The sequence below is a fragment of the Anomalospiza imberbis genome, chromosome 2 (assembly GCF_031753505.1).
Source record: "Anomalospiza imberbis isolate Cuckoo-Finch-1a 21T00152 chromosome 2, ASM3175350v1, whole genome shotgun sequence".
Classification (NCBI taxonomy): domain Eukaryota; kingdom Metazoa; phylum Chordata; class Aves; order Passeriformes; family Viduidae; genus Anomalospiza; species Anomalospiza imberbis.
The window spans coordinates 10,656,123-10,682,396 of NC_089682.1; the positions used below are offsets into that span (position 1 = coordinate 10,656,123).

At 35.0% G+C, this 26,274-nt stretch overlaps 1 protein-coding gene across 13 annotated transcripts in view; it reads left to right on the forward strand.

Annotated features, from left to right (window-relative positions):
• DMD (dystrophin) overlaps window positions 1–26,274 on the forward strand; it is a 1,045,484-nt gene that overhangs the window by 489,147 nt on the left and 530,063 nt on the right. For all 13 annotated transcript variants that reach the window (XM_068179791.1, XM_068179794.1, XM_068179795.1 and 10 more), the window contains one exon: window positions 16,998–17,148. In XM_068179791.1, the coding sequence (XP_068035892.1) occupies window positions 16,998–17,148 (151 nt within the window). The remainder of the gene's footprint in view (window positions 1–16,997; window positions 17,149–26,274) is intronic.

Genomic DNA, 26,274 nt, shown 5'->3' on the forward strand with positions numbered 1-26,274 from the left:
AGAAAGAAACCAACAATGTAAACTCAGTTTCAGTAGCTGTTTAGAAGCAAGCACATTTTAAAGAATTCTGATTTCTAGGATCCATATATTTAGTATTTATTCAGTAGCTTTCTCAGATTTCATCCATCATCTCAGAATTGTATGCCAAAATCTAGGTCCTTTTAATGTTTTGAACATAGTAAAATTGTCACTTTGATTTTTAAACGGGATCTCTGAAAATAGGATGCTGACAAAAATAGTAAATCTCAACTTCCAGAATCATCATTCTGTTCTAAAGCAGTAAAAGGTCAGAGCTCGTTAACTCAGGAATATTAATAGTTTAGGGATGTAGTCTGAAAAAAATGTTTAACTATTTATCTTTTATTTAAAATAGTTAAAATATTTTGTTTAAATGTTTAATTTTTGATCTTTTGCAGAAATATCTATTAACATGATTCAGTGTTTAATATAGACTGCCTATGCTATTTTAGCATATAAAATGCATTAATTGTGATTGCTTTCCCTGTAGAACTAAAAAACAATCAGGCAATTTAATTTGCAAGTCTTACCACATAACAGAATTTTTTAGAAATCATCAGGACATTTGTTGAATATTTTTGTTTTTCAGTGCCAGACTCTGCCCTTTTGTAATGTTGTGCATATCATGTCTTCTTTAATTATAGATATTCTGCAATTAAAGCTTGAATTTGTGGTATTGTAGGGCCACTCAAGACACACTGCTTTCCGCTGATCCATGAGATTCTCTCCTGAGTACTCTCTGGCAAAATCTTCAGAAGTGTTTTCTGACTGTGCACAAGACACTTCTACTCAGATGTCATATGGTTAATGATGACATGCAAAGAAATCATAAGCAATAATAGAAGTTATCTTATGTATTAAATAGTTCCTATCCTATTAAATAGTTCCCTATCTTGTCCTATTTATTTTCCTCTTATTTACTTTCCTTAACAAATCTGGCTAAATCAACTCAAAACATCCTAAAAATTATATTATTGTCAGTTCATAAATAAGACAGGAAGAGCTGTGATATTCAGCTGTTTTTTAAAGGTTAGATACAAATATTCTAATTTGCCAAGAAGTGAACCTTAAATTCCATCCTAACGCTCTACCCACAAGAACACTTCCCTCAAGTGCCACCTTTATGGACAAAAGGAAGGACTGAAGTGAGAAGATGTGACAGATGTTAGAAACAACAAAGTGTTCAGAAAATATTTGCCCTTTTTGTGTGATTTTTTTTTCACGTTTTTTTCTCCTTTTATTCCATCCCTGCTCTCCCCTAAGCACTGCACCCATGGGGCTGGAGTGGCCTGGTGGCTTTGCCATGTTCCCAGTGATGTGCAGGACTGGCTAACAGGAAAAGTGCTTTTTCCATCTTTCTGGCATATTTTTTCCTGCCTGTCAGGACACAAAATGCCCTCTGACTAGTTGGAAACCAAGATGAAATGTAAATCTGGGGAATTTCTGAGTTGTTCTTTTCCACTCAGGTTCACAGGCCCTCATGTAACACAAAAAATGTGGTACAGACACCTACTGTTCCATGAATCTTTTTCTCTGGACTTTTTAAGGCTCTTCCATAATTATTGAATTATTTCTATTATCCCCTCTGATTTCAGTGTGGAAATGGTGGGATTAGGATTTTACCATTAAGGATTTTATATAATAGAAAAAGTATTTCTGGCTTTCCTAAACAGATGAAAGACTGGCTAGTATCTTACAATGAATATTAATTTTAAAAGCAACTATGCTAATAAAATCCAATCAAATCAATAATATAATCAAGGAAGACAATGAAGTTAAAAACTATAAGGGTCCAACACACCCCAGATTCACATACTTTAATTATGATTGCTTTAAGCATTTTTCTTTTTTTTTTTTTCCTTTTTCACAACACACAGCTATGTACCTTGTCTGTGTGTATAGTATTTCACAATGTAGTAGATCAGTGAAAAATCAGAAGGCATAGAACTTCTTAACAGAATAATGCTGCATTTTCATATTGTCAGGGTGATTAATGACAACCACTGTAGTTTGCCAGTAAAGGAAAAAGAGAAAATGTTTCTGCCTTTCTAAACTGATACTCTTTAGCAGACACTGTGGGAGTCTGTAAGGCCAGAAATAAATTCCTCTAATAACCATGAGTGTCTTTGTCCCTGCAGGGCACTAAACAGACCAGCAATTCTCTTCACTATCTTTCAATCCTCTGGCACAGCAGCAATGCCAGTTCAACTGCATTTCCTTTCTCCCGTTTGGATGCACAATCCTTTGGTCAGTTCCCCAAGTCTTTCTGCATCTTCCACACCCTGTAGCAGGACAGAGTCTATTTCCAAGGTGTCTTCATAGGAAACACTCATGCAACATGGTGGTCCTAGCAAACACGGAGCTGTTCACGATTGTGGTTTTGGCATAATTTCTCCAATCAGTTCTGAAAGGGCAGCTACATTTGTAAACAATACCTGTGTACTCTATCCCATTGTAAAAATGAGAGGGCAATTATCCACATGAGACAAAGAGAAGGGCATCTGTAGTTTGATGGCACATAAGTACCAGGCTTCTGTAACAACCTGTCTTCTGCCTCCTAAAGCTGACTCTCTTATGGCTCTGTAAGTCAGAATCAGCTCCACTGCTTTCAGTGGATTTGCACTACTATAGGAAAGGAAAAAGTAGAAAAAGACCACTAGAACTCATGACTCTTGAAAGAGATATAAATAATTTTGCAACAAGGTTTTGTTTCAGCTTATGGTCCATGGAGGAATAGTGCACAAATATACAGTCATACATGAAAACATTTATAGAAAGAGACTTAGCAGCCAGCTTTGAGTCTCCAAGTCATTTCCCACATGGATTTGCAGTTTTTATTAAACTTCTTTTTCAGGCTTGTCATCTAATGCTATAGTTGATAGTAGCAGAAGTTACAGATGCTTAGTTTTTGAAAGCAAGTCCATGATATTCAGTTCAGGCAAGATGTAGCATCTCTCCCGGTGAAAGAAAATAGGACCGAATCACAGCTGTATCCTTTTTCTTCACCACCTCAGTTTATTTCAGTAAGTGTTGCTGTTAACTCAATAGTCTAGTCATGATCTTCCAAAGTATCCTCTAAAGTATTAGTATTCCTCTAAAGCAGGGAAGATAGTGACATCATAAAATAGTATGGAAGACCTGACAGCTGCAGAAGCTGAGCTGGGTAGCACCACAGACGTCCTGGCCCTGGTATAGTGGAAGCCATGGGAGAGATAAACTCAAGGCAAGAACAAGAATTGAAGACACCACTCTGGCCACCTGAGTGCTCTGATGAGAGAGGATGCAACAAGGTCATCACTGGTGCAAGGGAATGTAACAGGGACTTGAAAACTGAAAAGATTATGTTGCTGAGGGAACAGGGGCAAAGGGGTCTGAGTGGAACATTTTGCATGGAAGTTAGAGAACTATAAATACTAGTGAATAGTGTAATAAACTGGCTGTGCTTGCATAGCATGGTCTGTGCAAATCACTGCAAATAGAAAGGCAGAATACATAGCATTGAGAGCAGCTGCTAGAAATGTTGAAACAGTAATGTAGAACATGCTTGCTATGATCTGAACATTGCAGAACATTTTAAGACAGAGCAGAAATGATAAATCAGCATTTATAGTAGTTCAAGGATACCTCAGTGAATTGCTTTTGAGCTCTCTGTGTACTTAGAAGGAAAGTAGGTGAGACTGAAGCTAAGGATGGAATTCTTGATTCAGCCTGCTTTTTGTGTTGGCATAACTGTGAGCTCTGGGAGTGTGCTATCTGTAGCTTCTACACTCTCAAAGATTCTGATAGAGACAGAGGAAGAGCACGCTTTTTGTGAAGACTACCCCACAGTGGAATTCTAAGCTGTGTAAGCTTCTACAGTCTTGAATATGATATGTCCATGAATGGAGTAGGAGAAGGTTGTGTTAGAAAGAAAATAAAAAGGACTTATCATTATCTAAGGTTTTTATATTTTATAAATTTCCAACTTTGATTAACATGCACAGAGTGGTTATTCTCTACCTTAACTCTGAATTGTCTGGTCACTAAACGGTGAATTACAGAGCAGAAGTTTAAAAAACCCCACAGTTTTAACTCTCTTCAATTTGCCCTCTCTCTTCTATTTGTAAATTCAAAACAACAATACTCATTTTCACAAGACAGCCAGACAGCTAAGCTCATTCTGTTTCTCCATTTTCTTTTTTTTTTTTTTTTTTTTTTTAATACTTTCATTGTTATCACCTATGCAAATCCTGGGATGCAATGAGGGTTCCTCGCCAGTTGGGCTAAATGACAGCAAGTTGCTTGTTTAGCACTTTCCAAAGGTGCCAAGCTAAGATCTCCAGATTCCGTATCTGTTTACAGAGAAGGAACAGCAATAGGTAATGGGCATAACTTTTTTTACAAGTTTTTTACATTTTACCAAAAAATTTTACCAAATTTTACATATTTGGAATTTTTAAAACTGCCTAGCAGTATTATTTCTGCTGCTGTCAGCAGTGTTTGTAAATGAAACTTTCTGTGCAAATCATCTAGCGAGCTAAACCTCACCTCCAGGTTAATGACTGCTCAACCTAGCCCTGTGTTTGCTAAAGGAGAGAGGGATGAGGTGCAACTTCACATTCTTCAAACAAGTAGATGAGAATGAAGACCAAGTGATAGTTTTCAGACTGCTGAAATCAGCAGCCATGATATGGAGCAGAGTGGCCTAGCCCACCTTACACTTGGCACTTGGGAGCTCTTCATCCCCAACAACAGAAATCTATTGATCTCTTGTTTTTTATTTGTGAAATTATTACTGCCATGATTTGATAATAATATCCTTTTGGGTTTATGGATTTACAGCATTAGGGTTTGACTAATTCCCTAACTAGTCCTCAGGGGTTGACTAACACTGTATATTCCTGTGGACTACATGCTCATTGGTGTTTATGATGACAGTAGTAGACCCATAGAATATTGACTCCAACTCCTGCCCCTGTGCTAGATACACCAAAAATCAGAAGAGCATTGTCCAAACGCTTCTTGAACCCTGTCAGTCTTGCTACTATGGCCAGTTCCCCTGGGGAGCCTGCGGCAATGGTCAACCAGCCTCTGGGTGAAAAACCTTTTCCTGATATCCAACCTAAACAACTTTCCCAAATCTTCATCTGCTACCCAGTTACAAACCTCTGGTCTAGCTGACTTCCTGGTGAATGGTGGAAGCTATGGCCATCAGCTACTGCAGATGGCTTATTTTTTGTGTAAGGAAAGGTGTAAGGCTGTGCAGTGCATGTACACCCTGGAAGGGACCCAGCACCCAGCCAGGTCAGCCTTGACAGTGCAAAATAGGTTTACTCTTGCACTCCATCTGCACAAATCTTTTACAATTAGGCTTGGCATAGTACCAGAGTGGCACACAGATTCTCAGAACGAAGTCTGAATTTTAGTCCTGGCTTTTACTGCATCACTGTTTTTTCCACTTAGTAGTAGAAAGCACAAGAAATCTTAGCTACAGTGATGTGATAATCCTTGAATTTGAACATTTTCCCTAGTCAGCATTTTTGTATTTGAAGTATCCTTTGAAATGTAAATTATGCATTGAAGTCATCAGTGTGTACCAGGCAGAGTGAAAAGTTGAAATAAAGCCTTTATATACATATATATACAGACAAGTATAGATTTATGTACATTGCACATACACAGTTAAACTCCTCGATGGATGTGGCTGTTAAATTGCTATTAAAAAAAAGCATTTGAAGTTACATAGAAGATAAAAAGAAGATTTTAATTCTGACAATGAAGAATCTAACAATTAGGATTAAATATAATTTCAAGGGATTCTCATTTTAATGCCCTTGATATTATAAGTAATACAAATGGTGTGTTGTGTGTGATTTCCACTAATGTGCAGGTCCTGTCATCCAGTTTTCTACTGAGACATATTTATAGTAAGTAGAATAAATTAATTACAGAACCTTGTAATACAAGGATGTAATTCTATCTAGTAAAATCCCCTGAAGTGCAACCTTAGCATGTTTGCTATGTAAGGGAAGCAAAGCATAGGTAAGTAGACTTTGCTGGTGTGTCAAAGCTTTTACCTAGGAGTAATGTCCAAAAATAAGAACGATTGTTTTATTCTTTAACAGCTCATTTTACTGGGCTTTTTTTGGCTAGCACAGAAAGGAGTAGGATTCCTTCTACCTTTCATCTCCTTTTTCTTTTGTGCGCATATGTCTCCAAATGAGCAGCATGTTTTTCTTCTTTCTTGCTAATTTCAAGCAATTTAAACACCTGCTTGGCTGGTTTTTTTTAAGTATGTAGAGCCATAAGTTTTGAATTTCAAACACAATTTTAAAAAATCTCAATCTACTTATTTGATCTTGTACTGTTAAAGAAACAAAGGTATGATTTCTCTAAAAAATATAAGGAAGATCTTGGTGTGAGTGGAGTATTTTTATCTGTGTTTGCAGAGCACAATGTGCTTAGTCAGCTATTTCTTTCTTCTACAGTTAAGCACCACTTTCATAATATTTTCAGTCTATTCTGTATTGCAGAAGCCCTGTTAGGATCAGTATGGCTCTTAGCCAGTGCTGGAATGTTCCTGGGACAGTCACCAGATTCACTTGGGACTGAACAAGACGTAATCAGGGCCCAGAGAACTAAAAAAAATACCTTATCACAGCTTGATCAAAAACAACTGCTCTTCCCTAGTTAAACAACTTAGCATGTCTTTTCCCACAGCAATTTGGGAGAAATTAGTTGAATGAGAATGCTGTATTGATTCCCAGGAGCTGGCAGAGGACTGAGAGCCTTTTTTAAACTACTCTAGGGGTTTTCTTTTTGAAGAAATCAAGCTGGCTGTCATCTTGTAAATGGAACTGTATGGCCCTCCCGCTTTCAGAAAGGGGAAGTTTCTTAAGCTTAAAGAGCTTCTTTGCTGTCATTACTTTATCCTCCAGGGACTATTGCTTTGTGTTTCCTAGTTACAGGAGGAAGAGGATAAAGTGTCTGTGGAGAATCAATTGCAGAAGCATCCATTGGAGTTAGCTTGTTACTCTGGCAAGCAAGGAGGGATTTTCAAGACTTTAGTGCTGGAGACAAAGCACTGGGAGTCTAAAAATCTTTTTGTGGAAATCTGAGTCAGTACTTTTTTCTACTGATAGAAAAAGTTTGTACCCTGGAACTGTAGTTCTGCAAATTCTAAGCAAAATATAATGATAATTTGAAATTATTGGTTATTTGTTCAAGCAGTAGTAGAAACAGTAATGATTCTTTTGCAGCCATGGTAGGTCATGGGCCATGACTGGGATTGGAGTGTCAGGTTTGTCTTCCAGGGACACACTGCCATTTCTTTTTGGTTCCTGTCTAAACTGCCATTTCTCTCTAACTTGTGTATTTGGCAAGCAGATCTCTATTAGATCTGAAGAGTTAGAGAAAAAATGTGTTGCTAGGCTGGGAATCCCTGAGATGCCAGCCACAAGGTAAGGTGGGAAATGTGATTAATAAGGGCAGGGAATTGAAGCCTCTTTAGTCCCTGTTGTAAATCTGCACTTCTTCGTTGTGCCTTATTGCTCTTAAAAGCATCTCATTTTTTCCTGTGAAAACTGACTGAGTTGTTCATTGTGCTGAATATTAATAGTCATAGAAGACATACTTCCTTCTAACAAAGAGGATCAGTATTGAAAGAAAAGAAAATATTACTCCAGCACAAACCTTTCCCTGCCTCCTCTTCTCTTATGTGTTGTTCACAGTCTTCCTTCAGATTATTTCCTGCTTCAATTTTCTTTTTGTAAATTTAATGAAACAGTACATGTTACCACTGTTCAAACTATATCTATTTATTTTGCTTTGAGGAAAAGTGCAAACCTGCTTGGAAGATTTATTTCCAAATTCCAAACTCCTTGATTTTATGGGCAAACATCTGCATTAAATTCAACATAAGCCTGTGTTATGTAACTATTAAAATTCTCATTGTGTATCCTGAACAATTTTCTTAGAAAGAGTTCTCAGGGGCTTTTTATGACACAAAAAATTCTGTAGCTCCCAGAGGCTGCAGTTGCAGAAAGAAATAGGCCAAATGTAGAAAATTCAAAAAATTTTCCCGGACTTAATATCTCATGGTGCCTGATTAACGTTTTTGTATGATACAATGGGGTGATAAAGACCCTGAAACTCTTATTGCTGTAAACATGCCTATAAAGTCATTATGTGCCAGTTAACATGACTGTGTGCGTGTTTAAAAGATGGGCAGCTCTATCATGCTGCCCAAATCTTTATGCTAACAAAGCACCCAAGGCTCTCTTCTGTGATATAATACTGAAAAGATTTATAGTTGTGAATTTTCATACTGAAGTGGGTCTCTCTAAAATATCAAAATATGAATTACTTTGTGAAAAATTCACTTTGTGAAATACGCAACATGAATATTCTGCAGAGATTTGTGCATCACTTTTCTTTGGTTAGTTTATCTACAGAGAAGTAAGATATGCTGTATTAAATAGTTAGGTCACAGTAGCAGTAGCAAAGTATGGACATTTTAATCAAGTCTGTTTTAATATACCTGACAGTTCAATTAACAGGTATTAACTAAAAATATCTTAGCTGGGACACTTAATAACTTAAAGTTCATTGTAACTGCTTTGATATCTCATCTTTTTCTCTTCATAATTTCTTGTGCCTGAAATCTCACTATAGTTCTTTAGGATCAAAATTGCACATTGTTCTGCAAGAAAGTAAAAGTTAAAGTACTCAAATCAGAGGAGAATGGAGCATGCTAATTATATTATGAAACAGAGCTCTAATATCTCAATATAAACTTTAAATGAATGAGTAAACACACTTATTGTTATGACTAATTTAAAGACTGCTAATATGAATACACGTATTCTACTAATTACTTTCTTTACTGAGAGTGAATAAAAATTGTTAAACTGAACACATCAGTTTTAAATAAAGCTTATTTTTAAGTTCCATTTCAGAGCTTTTATTCCGTGAATAATTCTGACTGTCCAGTGGGACTGACATATATACCATATGAAAGATCAGAGCCTTATAATATGTGAGCTTCTTTTCTCTGATAAGCAGGCTATGTCTGTTCAGCTTCTATTGATTCTTGCTGTACTGCTGTATCCCCAAAGGCTAGATTTCTGGTTGGCTTCTGTGTTCTAAAACAAAAGAAAGGGTGTTTGAGGTAGGAGATAACTGAAGACAGAAACCGCATTAAACTTACCTGTTGCAGTCTTAATCTGCTTAACCTTAGGATCTGTTTCAATTATATTCTGTTTTTTTCCTCCTGGTTACTAAGGAATAGCATGTGCAACGCAGATTCTCCACTGCCCAGAAAGATTTATGAAGGCCTTTGCAGTGGTAGCTGACCATCTAACATTGTACAAAACTGGCCTTTGGCATCATCTCAGCAACAATTTATTTGAATGTATACCTTGCTTGCATAATTTGAACTACTTTCACATATATTTTACTTTTTGACATCAGTGATGAACAGACAGGATGATGTGGTTGGGATTCTTTACTAGACCCAGAATCACAGTCCTGAGTTGAAAGGGACACACAAGGATCACTGAGTCCAGCTCCTGGCCCTGCACAGGGCAGTTCTGGAGTCACACCCTGTGCCTGGGAGTTGTGCAAACACTCCTTGAGCTCTGTCAGGTTTGGTGCTGTGACCACTGCCCTGAGGAGCCTGTTCTACTGCCCAGCCACCCTCAGGGTGAAAAACCTCTTCCTAATATCCACCCTAAACCTCCCCTGTACTGGACAGCCACAGTTTGTGCTTCAGAGAGTTACCTCCAGGACTCATAATTGCTTTCTGGAAGTTATTCCATCCACTTATTAGAAACTTTCCTAACTGAGTTGGATCAAGTGGTAGAATATGATTTCTTCACTACTGCATATCTCTACTAGAGATAACAACCTTCTGAGTTATTATACCATTGTAGGCATCTGTACATTGTTTAAATTCTCCACATTACAATCATATGAATATGCCAAAATGTATTTTGCTATTTATTCATGAACTAAAAAATTCTAACGTGATAAATTTTACTTGAAAGTGTATATATATATATAATATTCTGAACATTTTTTTGTAAATTAATGTGTATAATTAGGATATCTATATATATATATGGATAATATATATTTGTATATATACAGGTTTATATGTATAACATCCCTTATAAACATACCACTTACTTTTTTTTAGGTTTTAGTTGCTAGTAATGCATTCAGCTCCTTTTCTAGAAAATGCATTGTCTTCCCTGTTTATCTTGGACATTGCAAATACTTTTTTTCTTTACAGTAAATCATTATTCACATAAGTCAAAGGCAAAAAAGCAAACTTTCAAATGCCACTACTGTGAAAATACTTATTAATTCTAATGATACCAGAAAATATACTTTCTGAGTATAGTATAGATTTTTATTTTGTTTTTCTATTGTACTACAGTCATCAGAATTATTTAAGATGTTTTTGTTAAACACTGAAAAGGTACTGTAAAGTATTTAATCTAAACAGATTATTTATTACTTACAAATATTTTATCCTTGATAGCAGTGTGATGAATGCTTTCCTCTATCAATACAGTTTTCTCTGCTCTTCAATTCCTTTAAGTCCTGTAAGTCATGAACATTTTAGTTCAGAAAAAACAGAGCTGTTTATACTATATGCCACTCTTACAATAAGACCTAATAACTGGGTTATTAGGTTTCTTGTCTCAAATGAATTTTCCAAATTAAAGGTAAAAGGGGTTTTTAATTAAATTTTATTGTAAACTTAAAAAAAAACCCAAACAAGCAACAATCACTTATTAGAAATTTTTAACTGACTGAAAAGCTGTAAAAGATAAAAAAATACTTAGTGCCAATACAGGCATCAGTACTTTAAGAAGATAATGCTAAATGCTTTGTTATTACTATGATTTTTGGTGAAATAGGGCCATCTAATTTTCCAGTATATATATTTGTGTACACATCTACCACACCTTAAACAGGATAAATAACATCTTTCAGGCTCAGGGAGTCAACAGCCAGCATTAACTGGTATCATCAGTTTTCTGTTATTCTTCCTGCTCTAAAGCCACTATTGTAGGGGGATTTCAAGATAGGAAGTGGAACGATAAAATTGCACAGGGGAATTTTGGAGGATAAAACATGTTATTACAGGTTGAACTAAGAACTCTGTCATTGGAAATCATGGGATTTAAGCACTTCATAGTAATTACAGGTGACTACTCCGGGGACAGCCTGTAATATAGACTTTGCATTTCACATACTTATGCTCTATGCCACAAATTCACTGACTTTTTTTTTTTTTTTTTATGAATTATGATGGTAATTTGAAGATTTTCTGAGAACAGATTTTCCCCAATTGGCTATGATTTTCCAGCTCTCTATAAATCTGGGTCTTGTACCTGTCTCTGTGTCCAGGCTGTGGAAACAATCATTGAGCCTGGTCCCAGATGGGATCTGAACTGCAGCAGAACCTGGGAACCAGAGTGGGCTGCTGGATTTCACTGGTCTTCACTTTGAATCTGTCCATGAGTATTTCATTTGGGTTGGGATCAGCTGCTCTCTTTGTGCTTTGTCTCACACCAAAGAGTGCTCTGGATTTAGCTCAGATGAAACCCAGGTGGAAGAGGCTCTCTCCAGGAGGCTCTCCAGTGTGCTCCAGCAGTTAATGGACACTTGGTCAGTGGGATGGGCGTAGCTAGGGAGTCCAGGAAGTCTAACATCCTTAGCAGGACATGTGTCCTCTGTGCTGGCTGTCCCACCTTCCAGCCACCACCCTGTAGTCACAGGAGCTGGGATGTTGAAGGACAGTGGAAATACTTGCTTAGTGTGTGGTGTAAACAGCAGCACACAGGCCATTTGAGGTTTACAACTCTGGAGAGCTCCAGGAGGGATGTTTGAGAGTGTCAAGGTTGGGGTAAGGGCTGCAAGCAGGGACCTCTCCCAGAGTTCCCACAATACCTGAAAGAGGAGAGCAAAGCTGGCTCTGGCTGCAGTGAGAAAGGTGTGCTGTGGACAGACGTACAGAGTAGCCCAGGTCAGTGTGAGTTTCAAACTGGCCCTGAAGCCCTGAGCAGAAGCCCCAGGTGAGGTTTCTCACAGTCATTTCTCCCTAAAGGCCGATGACAGCTCCTGCTGCAGTGCCACATCAGAACTGGCCTTAAACAGGTCAGAGCCCCTGGGCTGGGGAAAGGAGGAGAACATCACCCTGACAGGCAGAAGTTAATGTCATTTGTCACTCATATTTAATTTCATCAGATGGATGCAACCTTAGGGTGGGTAATACTACAACTGCAGTATCCTGGCTGGAAGTGTGGTGTGCACTGTAACCTTTTGAGGATGAAATGTGTCTAATACCCTTCACATGCAGGCACAAATACTGGTTTGGATTTCCATAAACCTGAGTCACTCTTTGTTTCATGTAAGATTTTTGATTTGGGGTTTCCTTATCATGCTTTTGGTGGTTACACTTCAAAAAGTTATATTTTTTTTTTTTTGTTTTATTATCAATTGCATGGATATTTTTAACATTTAAGAGAGCTGCAAAATATGCTACTCTTTCACCTAGGTTACATTGAATCAAGCTTTTTTTTTTTTTTTTCTTTAGGGAAAAGTTGTTACCTACACTTAAAACAGATGTTGAGGAAAAGTTCTGTAAAACACATTATTGTATCTCTGTTCTGATGAAGGAAAACTTTGTAGGAAATAGAGAATTGGAATTTTCAAGTTCATATGCCTAAGAGTTAGTTTTAGTTAGTGTAGAAAAAGAATGTATGTTTTATCAATTTTATGAAGTGTTTCTATTTAAACTATTGATGCACAACTTCCATTAGAATTTAATGCATTTGCTGTATAATTATTCACTGTAAATTGTTATTAAATTTATTGCTCTCTCATGTATAATAAAAATGGATTTGTATATGCCTAAAAAACAACAATGACTGGCATGACATTGGTTTTTCTTAGCCAATTTTGTTGTCATTTTCTTTAATGGAGATGGACACTGAATGGCATGGTATCTATAACTAGAGCAAGAAGAATAATACAATAAATACAATTCAAGATATCAAAATATTTATAATGCAATTGTAATGTAGAGTTTTTTGTTTTTTTTTTTAATTTATGTTATGCTGCAGAACCTAGTTTCTGGGAAGAGAGAAATTAAATTTTGAATTGATGGATGCCATTGCTATGGTTGTTTAGTTGCAGTTTATTATTTATTTGGTAGTTTATGGGTGAAAGGCTGCAAAGGTGTGAATAGTATATGTAGAGCTAAGTGTTGTCCCAGACTGGACCCACAGCAAAACCTGAGATCCAGATCAAGATATAGCAGTGTCTAAAATGAGATAATCGCTTTGAGTCAAAATGCAGAGAGGATATAGGAATTAAATATAAATTAAGAACTCACATGGGTTCTGTGATGTCAAATGAAAACATCAAAACCCCTGAAAATGGGTTAGCTCTTTCTTGAAGCAATTTAATTGTAGTAGTTGCTTGACAAAAACAAATTTTCTCATTTTGTTGTCTGTAAGAATGGCCTTAAATAGTAAAGTTAATGCTCTTACATTTTAATACATAATTATTTATACTACTTTGATGTTTTGTGTATTTTTAGAAGGTGCTAATTGTGCAGAATTAAGCTGACAAAACTGCAAAATTTGTGGGTTAATATTAACATAATCCTACAGTACATTGTTTCGCAACAGTATAGAAATGAAGTTTACGGAATATATTTCCCAATATGAAGAATAAAACGTTTGTTTCTTACAATACCAATTTCCATTACATAAATAATGTCTTTTAGGAAATTGTATAAACAATAGCATTCTTTCTCTTGAGGGTCAGTTGATTTTGAAGTTTTGCAAAACCAGAATCTATCCAGAAGGTGGTCTTCATAGTTTATTAAGGAATGTTATCAAAATATAGCTAGGAATTAATCAAAACAAAGATGCAAAATTAGGATTTGGTTTAGAACAAACCAGTAGCCTTTTGTACTCCATCTTATGTTTGTGTCTTTCCTGTTTTCAAAGGTCTTTCACCTTTGCACAGCTCCTTGTGACACAGAACATCAAGTTCAATTCCATTATACAGTTTAGAGTTCCACTGACAATACATCCAAATTAATTGGCATTTGTAAATCTCTGTGCAATATCATGTGCAATGCTAGCAAAGAATTTGAAATTTTATTTATTGAGGGTCAGGTCCAAGGACTCAGAAGGGAGAAAGGAACGAAACAACCAATACTTTTATGGCTTAATATAAATTGTGCTGCGTATTACCCCAGCAGTTGTCTTTGGTTGTTTTTTTTTTCTTTCTTGCTCTCCGGAGGCAAAAAATATCCATTATGTACTAATATGATAAAATGAAATTGCTCCCACAAGCCACTGCTTAACATGGTCCCTGCTGGAGTGTCAGTACATATATGAAAAAATTGGGTCAGTGTGACAGTTGTTTTTTTGCTTATCTACCCAAACATGCCCAAGATAGAGGAATAAAGCTGCCTTATTTTGTCAGAGCTCATGTACAATGCTTAAGTGCTTTGTAATATGTGCAAGTCGTACGTTCTCATCCAGAACCTCCCGCTTGGCTTCAGGGTGTTTGTTTGCACCTTGTCATTGAGCATGTGCTAAGAAAACCAGAGAGAGGGACACATCAGAAAGGAAACAGTGCCCAGATTTCAGACAGTCACCCACTAGCCACTACTAGTGGCCACCCATAAGCCACTATTTAGGCTTCTGCTGGTCAGAGGGAAAGGGTTTGAGCAGAGGAAGACACTGATGAATGGCTACACTGGGGTATTTTAGCTCAATGACTCGGTGGCAAATGTCTCTGGTGGCAAACAAGGGTGGATCCCTAGGTAAGGGGGCACAAGACCTTCCATTTTCCTCTGGTCCACATTGTGTGCTTGGGGAATCCTGAGGCAGACATATTCTTTCTGAGTTTTCATAGTCCTCAGAGTACTGCTCTCTTCTTTGTTCTCCATTCAGCTGTGCCAAGGCTTCAGCAATTTAGCTGTTCAGCATTGGTAGTTAATTATGCTTCTCCTTTTGTGGGTTTTGAACTTATCACCAGGTAACAGGATTGTGCACGGTAAAACAAACAAACAGAAGCCTCTATGTTTTTAAAGTTTAAGAAGCTGTTGGAAGTAGTATTGTTTGTAAGCAGATGTAACACAGAGATTCAGCAAGGGCAGCTCTCACTTAGGTGCACTCAGGAGAGGTGTCCCATGACTTCCCAGAGCAGGAAGCTGCTTGATGATGTTCAAATGCACCCACACCTGCCACTGCAGCAAAAATTACATTTTCTCTTATCACTGTAACATTATTTAGGTATTTAATCTCTGCAAGAGCCTTGAATTTTAGTCACTTGGCCTGTTGATAAATTCTCTCTGTTTTTTACTAATGCTTTATATTGGTTTATACTTATACCGAAAGTAACAATTTTTTTTAAGGCATGAGCAATAAGCACTCATAACTTTTAAGCTTTAAATATGCATATCTTCTTGTTGCAACTTTTTGGTTTTCTTCTCCTTACAACTGTTATTTCCCAGAGAAAAAGATGGAGGAAGAATGTAGAGGGATGGGAGATTCAGTTTGCAAGTTCTGGAATGCAAATTCAACAATACTAATATCAACTCCTACTGAATTCGTTTACATTTAAGCTTCTGATAAGCTTCCCATGCTGAGAAGAGTAATTTTGCTTTATGAGGAACAGGAGGAAAGACATTTTAATGTAGTGTCCAAAATGAGAGATGATTCTAGACCAAAAGAAATGGAATTTTAATTTTGTTTTCTACATGTTTTTTTTAAGCAAAATTATTTTTTGCCTTGTAACTCTGAGTGAGGTAGTTATTAAAAAAAACCCTGTTATAATATGCCTTTAAATTATGGTTTGATAATTTGAGCAATAAAATATGATAACCATGATAAATTATCACAGCCATTTTAATAAATAAGTTAGATGAGTGACTGCAATATTTAATCAGGTCAATAGTCTGCCTATATTTTGTTCTAAAAATGAAAAATTATCATTAAAATGGAAAAGATTATCTGTATTCCCTCATAGTAATGTCATTTTGTTTGGTGAATTAAACTCCTTAATATTTAAATAATTGTATTGTTTGCCCATACAGAACCAGATTATCTCATAGAGAAATAATTGAGCATCTTTGTTTTTTATCCTTTAAGTACACCCAAAAATCTAGTATAATCCTGTAAAGGAGGATTATTAAACTAAACAACAGTAGCATATTTAATGATGATCTTCTAACAAAACATTCTGGCTAATCTCTGATTAGTAATTACATATCCACACCAATCTAACACACAGGATAAGTGAATTTCTTAAGATGTATGCTATCTGCAAACCCCCCTTATAATCTGTTTTGTAATCTGTCTTCATTTCATGTCTTTCCTATTTGGCAGTGGCCAAGTCAAACAGTTCTTGAAGCAGAAGATCAATCAGTCACTCTAGACAAAAACAGGTCAGATCTTCCTAAAGTGCTGGAAGTACTTAAATGGTCTTTTTGTAGTGAAATATAGACTGGCAGACATGGTAGGAATATTTTTCATCCTTGTTTATTGCTCAAAACCTTATTTTTTAAATCATCCTTTTATTTCAGGACTTTTTTTTTTTTGTGTGTGTAATTAACATTATAAAATACTCAAAGTGAAACATAGGAAAAAGGTTTTATTAAAGAGTCCCTTTGCACAATGCAAGTGGAAATTCACTTGAAGACCATTGCATTTTCTTGAAAATTATTTTAAAATTGATAAAACACTTATTTGTGATGCATTTTCTTAGAGATAATTTCACTTCAGAGGTACTGCCCTATTGTCATTTGATAAAACTGTTATAAATGTTAAGATATGCCATAAATATTACACTGACTTTAAACTGAGACATCTAACATTATTCTCTCTTTTTTTTTTTTTTGTTCTGTAGTCAATAAATAAAGTATCAGTAGATTGTTATTTCATCTCCTTTTATACTTGCAGACGGTTTGACAAATCTTTGGAAAAGTGGCAGATTTTTCATTCTGACATGAAGAGATTTAATCACTGGCTAAGTGAAACTGAAGAGAAGCTGTCAAGAGCACAGATAGAGGCTGGAGATGTGGGGCTTGTGAAAACCAAGCAGTTTATCCAGGTATGATTTGATTAGACTATATTCTGTTTTTCTGTAGGGTTTACGAAATTTTCACATCTGGGTAATCTGTATAGTTTTGCAGTTAATTGTAGGAGGATTTCTAGTGCTGAATTGGAGAATGACAATTTTGTTCAGAAGTGTCTGTTGTTCTGGGTAACTAAAAATTTTCACTAGCTTGTTGTAAGATACATTTTAAAATGAAATAAGATATGGGATGACATGGTATATTGTGGTACTTTGATAGTTACATATTTCTTTGGTCTTTACTTAAAATGCTTGTAAATTTCCATTTGTTATTTGTGACCAGCAGGAGTATCAGGCTTAATTTTAAATTCTTGTGGAAGAAATGTGATTAGCCATTGAGCTCTACAAGAGATATTCTGTGAACGATGTCTTGCAAGTATTGCTTATTTTGTCTGTTTCATGTTTTAATCAAAGGACCTGGAGGATGCTTTTATTTGTGAAATGCAGTGTGACAGAATAGCCACTTAGTTGCTATGTGTCCACTTCCAATTTGTATGCTTTTCATCTTGCAAGCTCTTTGAGCATCATAAGGAAAATAATAACTCTAGTTTCTTGGTAGTTTATTTCATTTCCCTCTTATATGATTCAAATGGTAATGAGTATTAAGAATTAATTCCAAACTGATGTTTTGGAAGTAGATAGTTTCAGCTGAATAACTTGACCAAACTCTGGATTCATGTTGTAAATTACTCTTCGTGCATAAGAAAAAAGTGCTGTTAAAGTAATTGGCACTTGTACATTTGAATTGCTGGATTGAATTACTTGATTTCAGGTTGAAAGAAGTTAGGGTTGTCTAACATTAAAGCCAGAGGTTTTTATGAATGCAACACTAACCTACTTATTGGCCTACAGTTAAAAAAATTAATAATGTCATTTGAATTTTAGTATTTCAAGTCAAGTTTATAAAGATTTACACTGTTATTTCTTGACTGTAAAACTGCTGAACTGAAAAGGAAACAAAATTCTGTGGTGCAAATATATTAAAAAATATACAACTATTAAGTAATACACTAAGCTGAAGCAGTTAAAATAGCAGTTAAATTTTTTTTCTGCACATTACTTTCAATGCTTTGAATACTGAAGAAAGGTGTCTGATTTACAAAATAGAATGTCATCAAGGAATTAAAGATGCTTTTTGCTGCATATGTAAAAGGTAGTAGAGCTTATGTGTGTGTTCTCTGAAACTTCAACTCCCTTTCTCTCTCCCACAACTTGAAAAACATATATATATTACTAAAGTAAGATGTGTATCTAGGTAGACACAAAGGTGTTACAAAGCCTTACCCATTCTTCTTTGCTTTGCTTGTTGACCATCACCTTTCTTTGCACTATTCTTGGATCCTTGAACAGCTTCAAATGAGATTTAAAAAAAAAAAAAAACCCAAAAAAACAAAACAACAAAAAAAAAAAGTATGGTTCATTTTTTCTCATTTTTTCCTAACCTCTTGCTAAATCATCATTTTCCCTTGGAGAAGGTTTATTTTTGAGAGTGCCCAGACAGAGGTAAGATGTATTACAAATGTCACAAATGCATTGGGTGTGTAGCACATTTCAAAGTCTCAGCATATTAGAAGCATTATTTTCTTATCATCATTAAAAAAGAGGTTCATCCCAAACTGAACATCACACTGAAAGACCCTGAGATAATATCTTGCTATGCAGAAACTTGCATTTTGGTGCAAAAGACTGCTTCTGTTTTACATTTCCCTTTGACCTAGCCTCCTTCTCATTTGTTATCCATTTATTATTTTCTTATGCAACATATGAGGATATTTTGAATATATGTTTGCAGAGTGTTCATTCCTTTTTGCCATCCATCAAGCTTTTTCTTTCTTCCCTTCGCTCTTGTGTTAGAAATCCCATGAACTCATGAATCTGTCACTCAAAAATTTTGTTTAGTTCAGTACAACAACAAAAGTACCTTTCTAATGAAAATTCAAGAGGTGCAAAAATATTCCAACTAACCTTAAGAATGTAGATCCAATGTTAGTTAACATTTATTTGTGACAGAATGCTAAGTCTGAAGTTTCGCTGTTTCCATTCTTTTCATTGCTTCTTTATTTTGCTGGGTCTTGTTTCAAAAGTATTTGTCGTCTGTGAGGCTCACTGAAGAAATCATTAGAATTTCCATTAGGGAAACAGTTAAAACAGCTGAGCGTTCTGATTTACTAGAGTAGCAACTTGTTTTATTAATGAGATCATGCTGCTTAGTGAACCATATTCAGAATTAACAGCATTTGTTTGAAAATGCTTCACAAGCAAGTGAATAGTCTGGTACTGGAGATGGAACTGTTTTAGAAAAAGAAGAATATACAAAACCTTCAGATTTGTAATACTATTTCTGAGTAGAACTACTTTGGAAAAGTAAAGATTAATGTGCTCATTAATATTCAATAAATACATAGAGTCAAATGCTTATATAATATGAAATAGTCAACACTATGATTAGATGATTATATTAATAGAGGTTAAAATGTAATTATATCTTTCAGGTGTATTTGGGGAGGGGAGGTGTGTTCCTTTTTGCTGCATAATGGCATGATATTAAACAACATTATGCATTATAAATAATGTGAATAAAATCTAATAATAGTTTCACTTCAGGTCATGAACTCTTTAATATTCTTATTGTGAATTTTTCACTAGACTTTCTGAGATCAGAACTTATGGTGCTGAGATGAAACACAATATTTCAGATTTTAAGAAATTGTAATGACATATTTTATGATTAGGAGACATAAGATTAAAAAGGACATTTCATGGATAGCACATCATGTAATCCCTTTGAAATGTATCGAACTCTGTCTTCAAAGTAATTAAGGATGTTTTTTTTTCCCCTTTCATTATTGCAACAGAGAGATTCTTCTGTTTCTTTACTCCTGAGTGCTTGGTGACTGTAACTTCTTCAGCCACCTGCATTTGCACTTGGTTTATTTATTTTAGTGCCAGGCCTGACCTGTAGTTCAGTTTTATCTGCTCCTCGATGTTTATCCCCTTCTGTTCTTACAGGCTGCAGTCATTTTCCCTATCAGACCATGTTCAGTACACTAAAGCCACAGTTTTCTAATCTGCTCTCACATGGCAGCCAGACAACTTGTCTCTTACTTCCTGTGCTTATTTCTCTCTCTGGAACATGAGTTCTCAAAATAGCACACTATTACCCAAACTGAAATACCCTCTGTATCATCAGGAGGTAGCTCAGGTGCTGTATTTTGTGGTTGTATCTTACCATGGATGAATGTTGGAATAGAATTTTCAGTCATCAATCTAAGCGTTGTTCTTTCATTTTCTTGTCTTGTGATCTGCCTTGCAGCCCTGATCTACATTCCATTCCATATGAGGAAAAAACATGAAAACAAACCAGCAAAAACACCATGTTTTATGGGAAACTAGTACTAGGTTAACATACAGCAAATGAGAAAGCAAGGGTTGGAATTTGGGTTTGAGGGGGATTGTCTATGTGTCACAGGAACATGCTAAAAAGTTGCAAAAGAAGGAATTCTAGAAGAGTTTCAGAACTGTTACATGCAGTTACATACCTGACCTGTTGCATACTGAAGTTACATACCTGAATCATTACTTCAAAATTTAAAAATAGTATTTTTATTTTAAAAATATGCAGCATTCTGAATATTTCTTCTTTGCATTGGTTTTAAGAATTGCTCAATGGTCTATATTTAGTATGCAATTGTGGGTTGCAAGTTTAATTTATTTTTATTATTTTAAGTGGTGCAATTTCAGTAGAAAAAATATGAAGTTCGGGGTCTGAATTTTGAAGAAATTGCATTGTATTCACGATATTCATTTATTGTGACTGATCAGTGATGAGTACTTTTTTTTTCATCATTTAATTGATTAAAATATTCTTATTATGTTCTTATTAATTTATCAAGTATTTGTTTTCATTTACTGGCATAAATATCAAGAGTGTTTATTTTTTAAGGTCTCAGAAGACCTTAAATATTGAATAATGGGCCTTAATATTTATAATCAGACTCTGTAAATTACAGATCTTAACTGTTCATACATTGAACGGTCCAGCATTTGCATTTTAGGGTTCTTATCCCTGCCTGCAAAAAGCTTGTGAATGACTCATGCCTTCTCTAGACCTCCTTTCTGCTGCACCATACTGTCAGGAACATCATATTTTTGCCTTGTAGATGTTTAAAGTAAGAAGATATCAAGAATCCAGGCTTCAGTGCTTAAAGTCATGGTCATGCTAATAATTTCCCTTTTTAATATCTAAATTGGATTATATGGATTTTGATGATTTAATAACTACCAAATTTAAGCAGTTCTTTCTAGAATAGAGCACAAATGCAATCAGAGTAGAGAGGAGAAAATAAGTGTTTCAGTGCTCAAGGCCACTTATTTTCTACCATGAAAGCACCGTGGTAAGTGGGTGGATAGTTTGTTCTGTTTTCCCCTAAATATAAATATTCTAAAAATACTTTTATATATTTCATTATTTTGGCTTTCATATTTTAGATTGTGTATTTTTACATTTATTTCCTGCTTTCCTAAGTGATGAAGCTTATTCCAATAATTTCTGATTCTCTTTATTCTGGTTTGGATTCAAACGGTTCGATTTTGTTTCACCTCCTTCAATTTTGACTTGTGTTTTTTGGTGATGAGAGATATTGTCATAAAACATAGAACTGTAGCAACATACTCTGGTCAAAGTGATTTCTATCATTGCTTAATGATTGTATAAGAGAGAGAAAATACAGAATTTGGAATAAATGAGAAACCAATTTAGCATAGTTTTACAAGGATATTCAATTAGAACAATGAAGATACATACTAAAATGTCCTTCATATTGCAAGGACATATCTGGAAGGATATAGAAAATGCTGCAAACATGATTGCCAGCATTCATGACTGCTGTCAGTTCTTACTCACATATTGATTAGATCATTTATTCAGAGAACGTCACTGGTTTTCTTTCTACTGACTATCACCCTCTCATCAAACTCCCCTGAGTGCAGAATGCCACTGGCCTGAAGAAAGAAAAGTTTCAGAGATATGCCAGAGGTTTCAGTCTTTTGACCAGTCTCTAAGGTCTCAATAGAAATGTTTCAAGTAATATACATGAGCTCTGCACGTGACACCTGGACCCTACCTTAGCAAAACCCTTTCTGGTTTTAGCTCATGGTAAAAATAACTTCTTGGGCCCTTCTTGACAGAAGTTCTACCAGCAATGGAAAGACTTCATTTTTACTTAATTCCTAGTAAAATAGTTACTACTTCTTCCTTACACTAAGCAAAATATTAAATACTGTGATCTTTTCAAGTTAATTTCTGTGTAGGTATATGAACACTTACCCTTTTTTTACTGTTGAAAGACTTCTCACCTTTGTTACTGCTAGTAATGGAAGTGATAAAATACCAAAGTAGCTCATTCCAAATTTGTAGTAAAGATATTTCCTTATTATTTCAAGCTGTAAGATGTATTTTTTTCCAAATAAATCTGTTATTTAATTCTTCTTTACTGAACACAATGCTAATTTACAGTATCCTATTAAAAGTTTCTAATTAATTTATTGTCTTTGGTAGTAGGACATTAAAATGTCTGGAGTCTATGGGAAATAATAAATTTAAAGTTGCTTATGTGATTTTGCCTACTCTTGCACCATTAAGTGACAATCTGTGGCTCCTTTTTAAGTTTTATTATAAATCATGGCATTGTTTATTCTGAAAATGGAATTAAATCTTGTAAGTAATTAATTAGGATGCATTTTTCAAACATTTTATTAGGAAAATTTTTGAAATAGCTACTAGCACACAGATGTAGAGTGGCATAATATTTATACATGAGTAGAATAAATAAATGCACGGTTTTTTCCTCTGTCTTGGACAAAACAATGTTCTTGGACTGGATCAGTCAAACTTTGTGGTAGCTGACTATACTTGTCTCATTGCTTGGGGGAATTTATCCTCACCAGTTCAAGTGAGTGCTAGCACGTGGGGATCAGGGGAAGTGATTTAGGTCTATACCTATTTCACAAGCATTTTTTTATCTGTATACAAAAAATAAAGGAAATGGAGGAGGCAATTTTTTTCATGTTAATATATTTATCTTGGTGTCAGGGCTAATCTGGACATTTCTAATCAGTGACATTTATAGATAATACACTTCAGAGTCAAATGTATTAATCCTCCTTTTGTCATGGTATAAATAGAGTGGTTAACCTGACTATGTCTTGGAAGTTTTGGGAAATGAGTGACTAAATGAATGACTACTTTGAAAGCGGATGATATTGGCTCTTTTGCCTCACAAAAAATTTATCTGGTTTGTTTCCAAAAGAAAATCTTCTATTGCATCAGAGATCACTATGACATATGATTAAATCTGTGGGTGTTGTTGCATAGATGGGAGGATAACTTGTAAGTCTTGAACCCTGTCACTGGCCAGTCTGGGAGTCTCTAGGCCTGGCCATTAAAAATGCTTACATAAAACAATCAGGGAAGCGTAGGGCTCTTGGGGAGTAGCTTTCTAGACATATTAATTCTATAAATTAGTACAACTATGTCACATTTCAGATGGATAGTTTTAATCTTATTCAGAACCTTTCATGCCTGCAGATTGGACAAATTCTGTCTATCACATACAGATTTTCATTGCCATCTAAAGCCACAGAGTAAAGCCCTGTAGTAATCAGGCTGGACAAGACAGTAGGTTAATGTTATGTTGCTTCAAAAAGTGAACTGTTTTAAAAGAATCACTCTGCATTATAAAAATCTGCATGATGAAAACCCTAGAGTTTATTCAGAGCAGTCAACAAAGGATCAGCATCTCCCTTACACTGTAAAAAAGATTACTAAAACTCAGATAGCTCAATCATATGAAATTAAAAATCCAGAAAACTGGAATAATTGTTTTCCAAAAATTACTTTATTTAAAGCTAAAGTTATCAAATACTTAATTACCAACACCTACTTGTAAGAAAATATTTTAGAGAGAGGCTATTTATTTCTTTTGTGCTATTTAAAGCTCCTGGAAGAAATTTGCTCTCACATTGTTGCTCACATCAAGTTGTGTATGCAATTAATTTTCCTTCTAAAATCAAAAACTGAAAAAATCAAAAAGTGATATTATTTTAGTGAATATTATGGCAGAAGTTCAGGATAACATTAGATATTTATGAGAGACAATTTTTAAGCTCATTTTTTTTTCTATAATACTTCAGCAGACAGCAAATACTGTATTTCTCTGTCTTCTAAAAATAAACACTGTACAGATATGCTGTAGCTTCTCATTCAAAATCTAGGCTTTTGATGGTGAAATAAAAAACTATATCAACTGCACAATTCTTAAAAATCTTTAAATTCTGTTTGACTTTTCACAATGGAATGAAGACCACTATAGAAAAAACCCAAACTTTTATTTTATGGTCTAAGTATTTTGGATTTGTGAACATCTTCTACATTCAAGCAATTATTCTACCCTGATTCTAGTTAAAAGAATAAATAAATATTTTCTTTTGCCCCACATACTGAGATTTTACAAGCTTCAATTTTTATTGAATGATGGAAGGATATGTAATATATTGTGGAGTGTGGCAAATTCCAGTTTATGCATTGATCAGAACAAGAGTATAATAGACTGTTGTACTCATGCTCTGACTATATTAAATTTTAGATGCACATATCTCAAAATTTTGCTAATTTCAAAATGGTTTCTTGAGTTTTGTTTTGGTTTGTTATTTTAAGAAACACAGCAAACCCTTGGTGTGCATAAGGGACAGTTCTGTCAAAAATGCTTGAAGGGAAAGAAAAAATGAAAGGGAGCATATTTCGAACAACCTTTTCAATATATGGTTACTATATGAGAATGGCAAATATTTCTCAGTTTCACAGTATTATGTGTGTCATCATATCCCCCCTAAAGGTCAAAATCAATTATTTATCATTTCTGTGGAAATGTAGTTTACAAGAAGATTTATAAAGAGGTACTGAAACTGGGAAAGGTCCTGCTATTGGGTTGGTATTAGAAGTCAAATTAAAATATTCAGGAAATAATTTTGGTATATAAAAATAATATTTCTGAATTTCAGGGTCCTGAGATGAGCAGAGAGTTCTATGAATGTTAATTTTCCATTAGTGTGGTTGAAATGGGGACTATTATTCACCTGTGTTAAGTAAGACAGTTCATACAAGTTTTATTCTACTGAAACCTGGAAATAGGAGCCAAGTATTTTATAGAAACTAGGTGATCAACTTTATTTATTTATTTTCCATTATATGGTAATGATATTCCATTGCCTTCCATAGCAAGATAAAGTGATTCTCTGCTCCCTCTTAATGGGAGGAAAATATTAATGGCAACTACTGTTTTTTTTTTTTTTTTTTTGGTTTGGTTTGGTTTTTTTGCTACGTCATCTGACTATTTATCTTTCATAAAGCTCATCCTGTGTTCAATGATTGAATCACTACAGTTGTCTTAAATTAAAACTGAATATTTTTTCTGGAGACTGGAAGATGAAGTTAAGGTTCTGATGACAGAAATTTTCTTTCTGTGCTTTTGCAAGAGGCACTACACCAATCTGAAATATAATGCACAAGACATTCTTCCTTTAACAGTTGTTTTTAACAGCTGAATTAGAAAAGATCTGTTCTGTACATTGTATGTAAATCATTGAGTTTAATGGGATGACTTGCTAATCGGTGTTTACGTGGTGGTTTTAATACTGTTATTTTAGAAAATTGAGTACTTTAAGAAAAAAATCCCACAAATATTAATATCTTGTTATGAACATATTTAAGACATATTTTGTGCCTTCAATGGCAAAAAAGCCAACCAAACCAAAAGCCAACAAACCAATAAGCTTACCAAAACAATCTGATTTTGTCTACTTAACTTTCCAGAGAGTGAGATTCTCCCTAAATTCACCTGAATTATTTGAGATCTTTTTGTCAAGAAATCTAAGAGAATTCTTAGCACAAATTAACATCTGCTCTGAGTGAATGAGCATTTGGTAGATGTTGTTCAAGAGTAAAGATCATCTCAGGAAGTGCTCCAATAGCACAAAGTACTGTAGTGCTCTCTATTAGATTATAAAGGCTTCAAGGCAAGGATTATTTGTTTGTAATTGCACAGT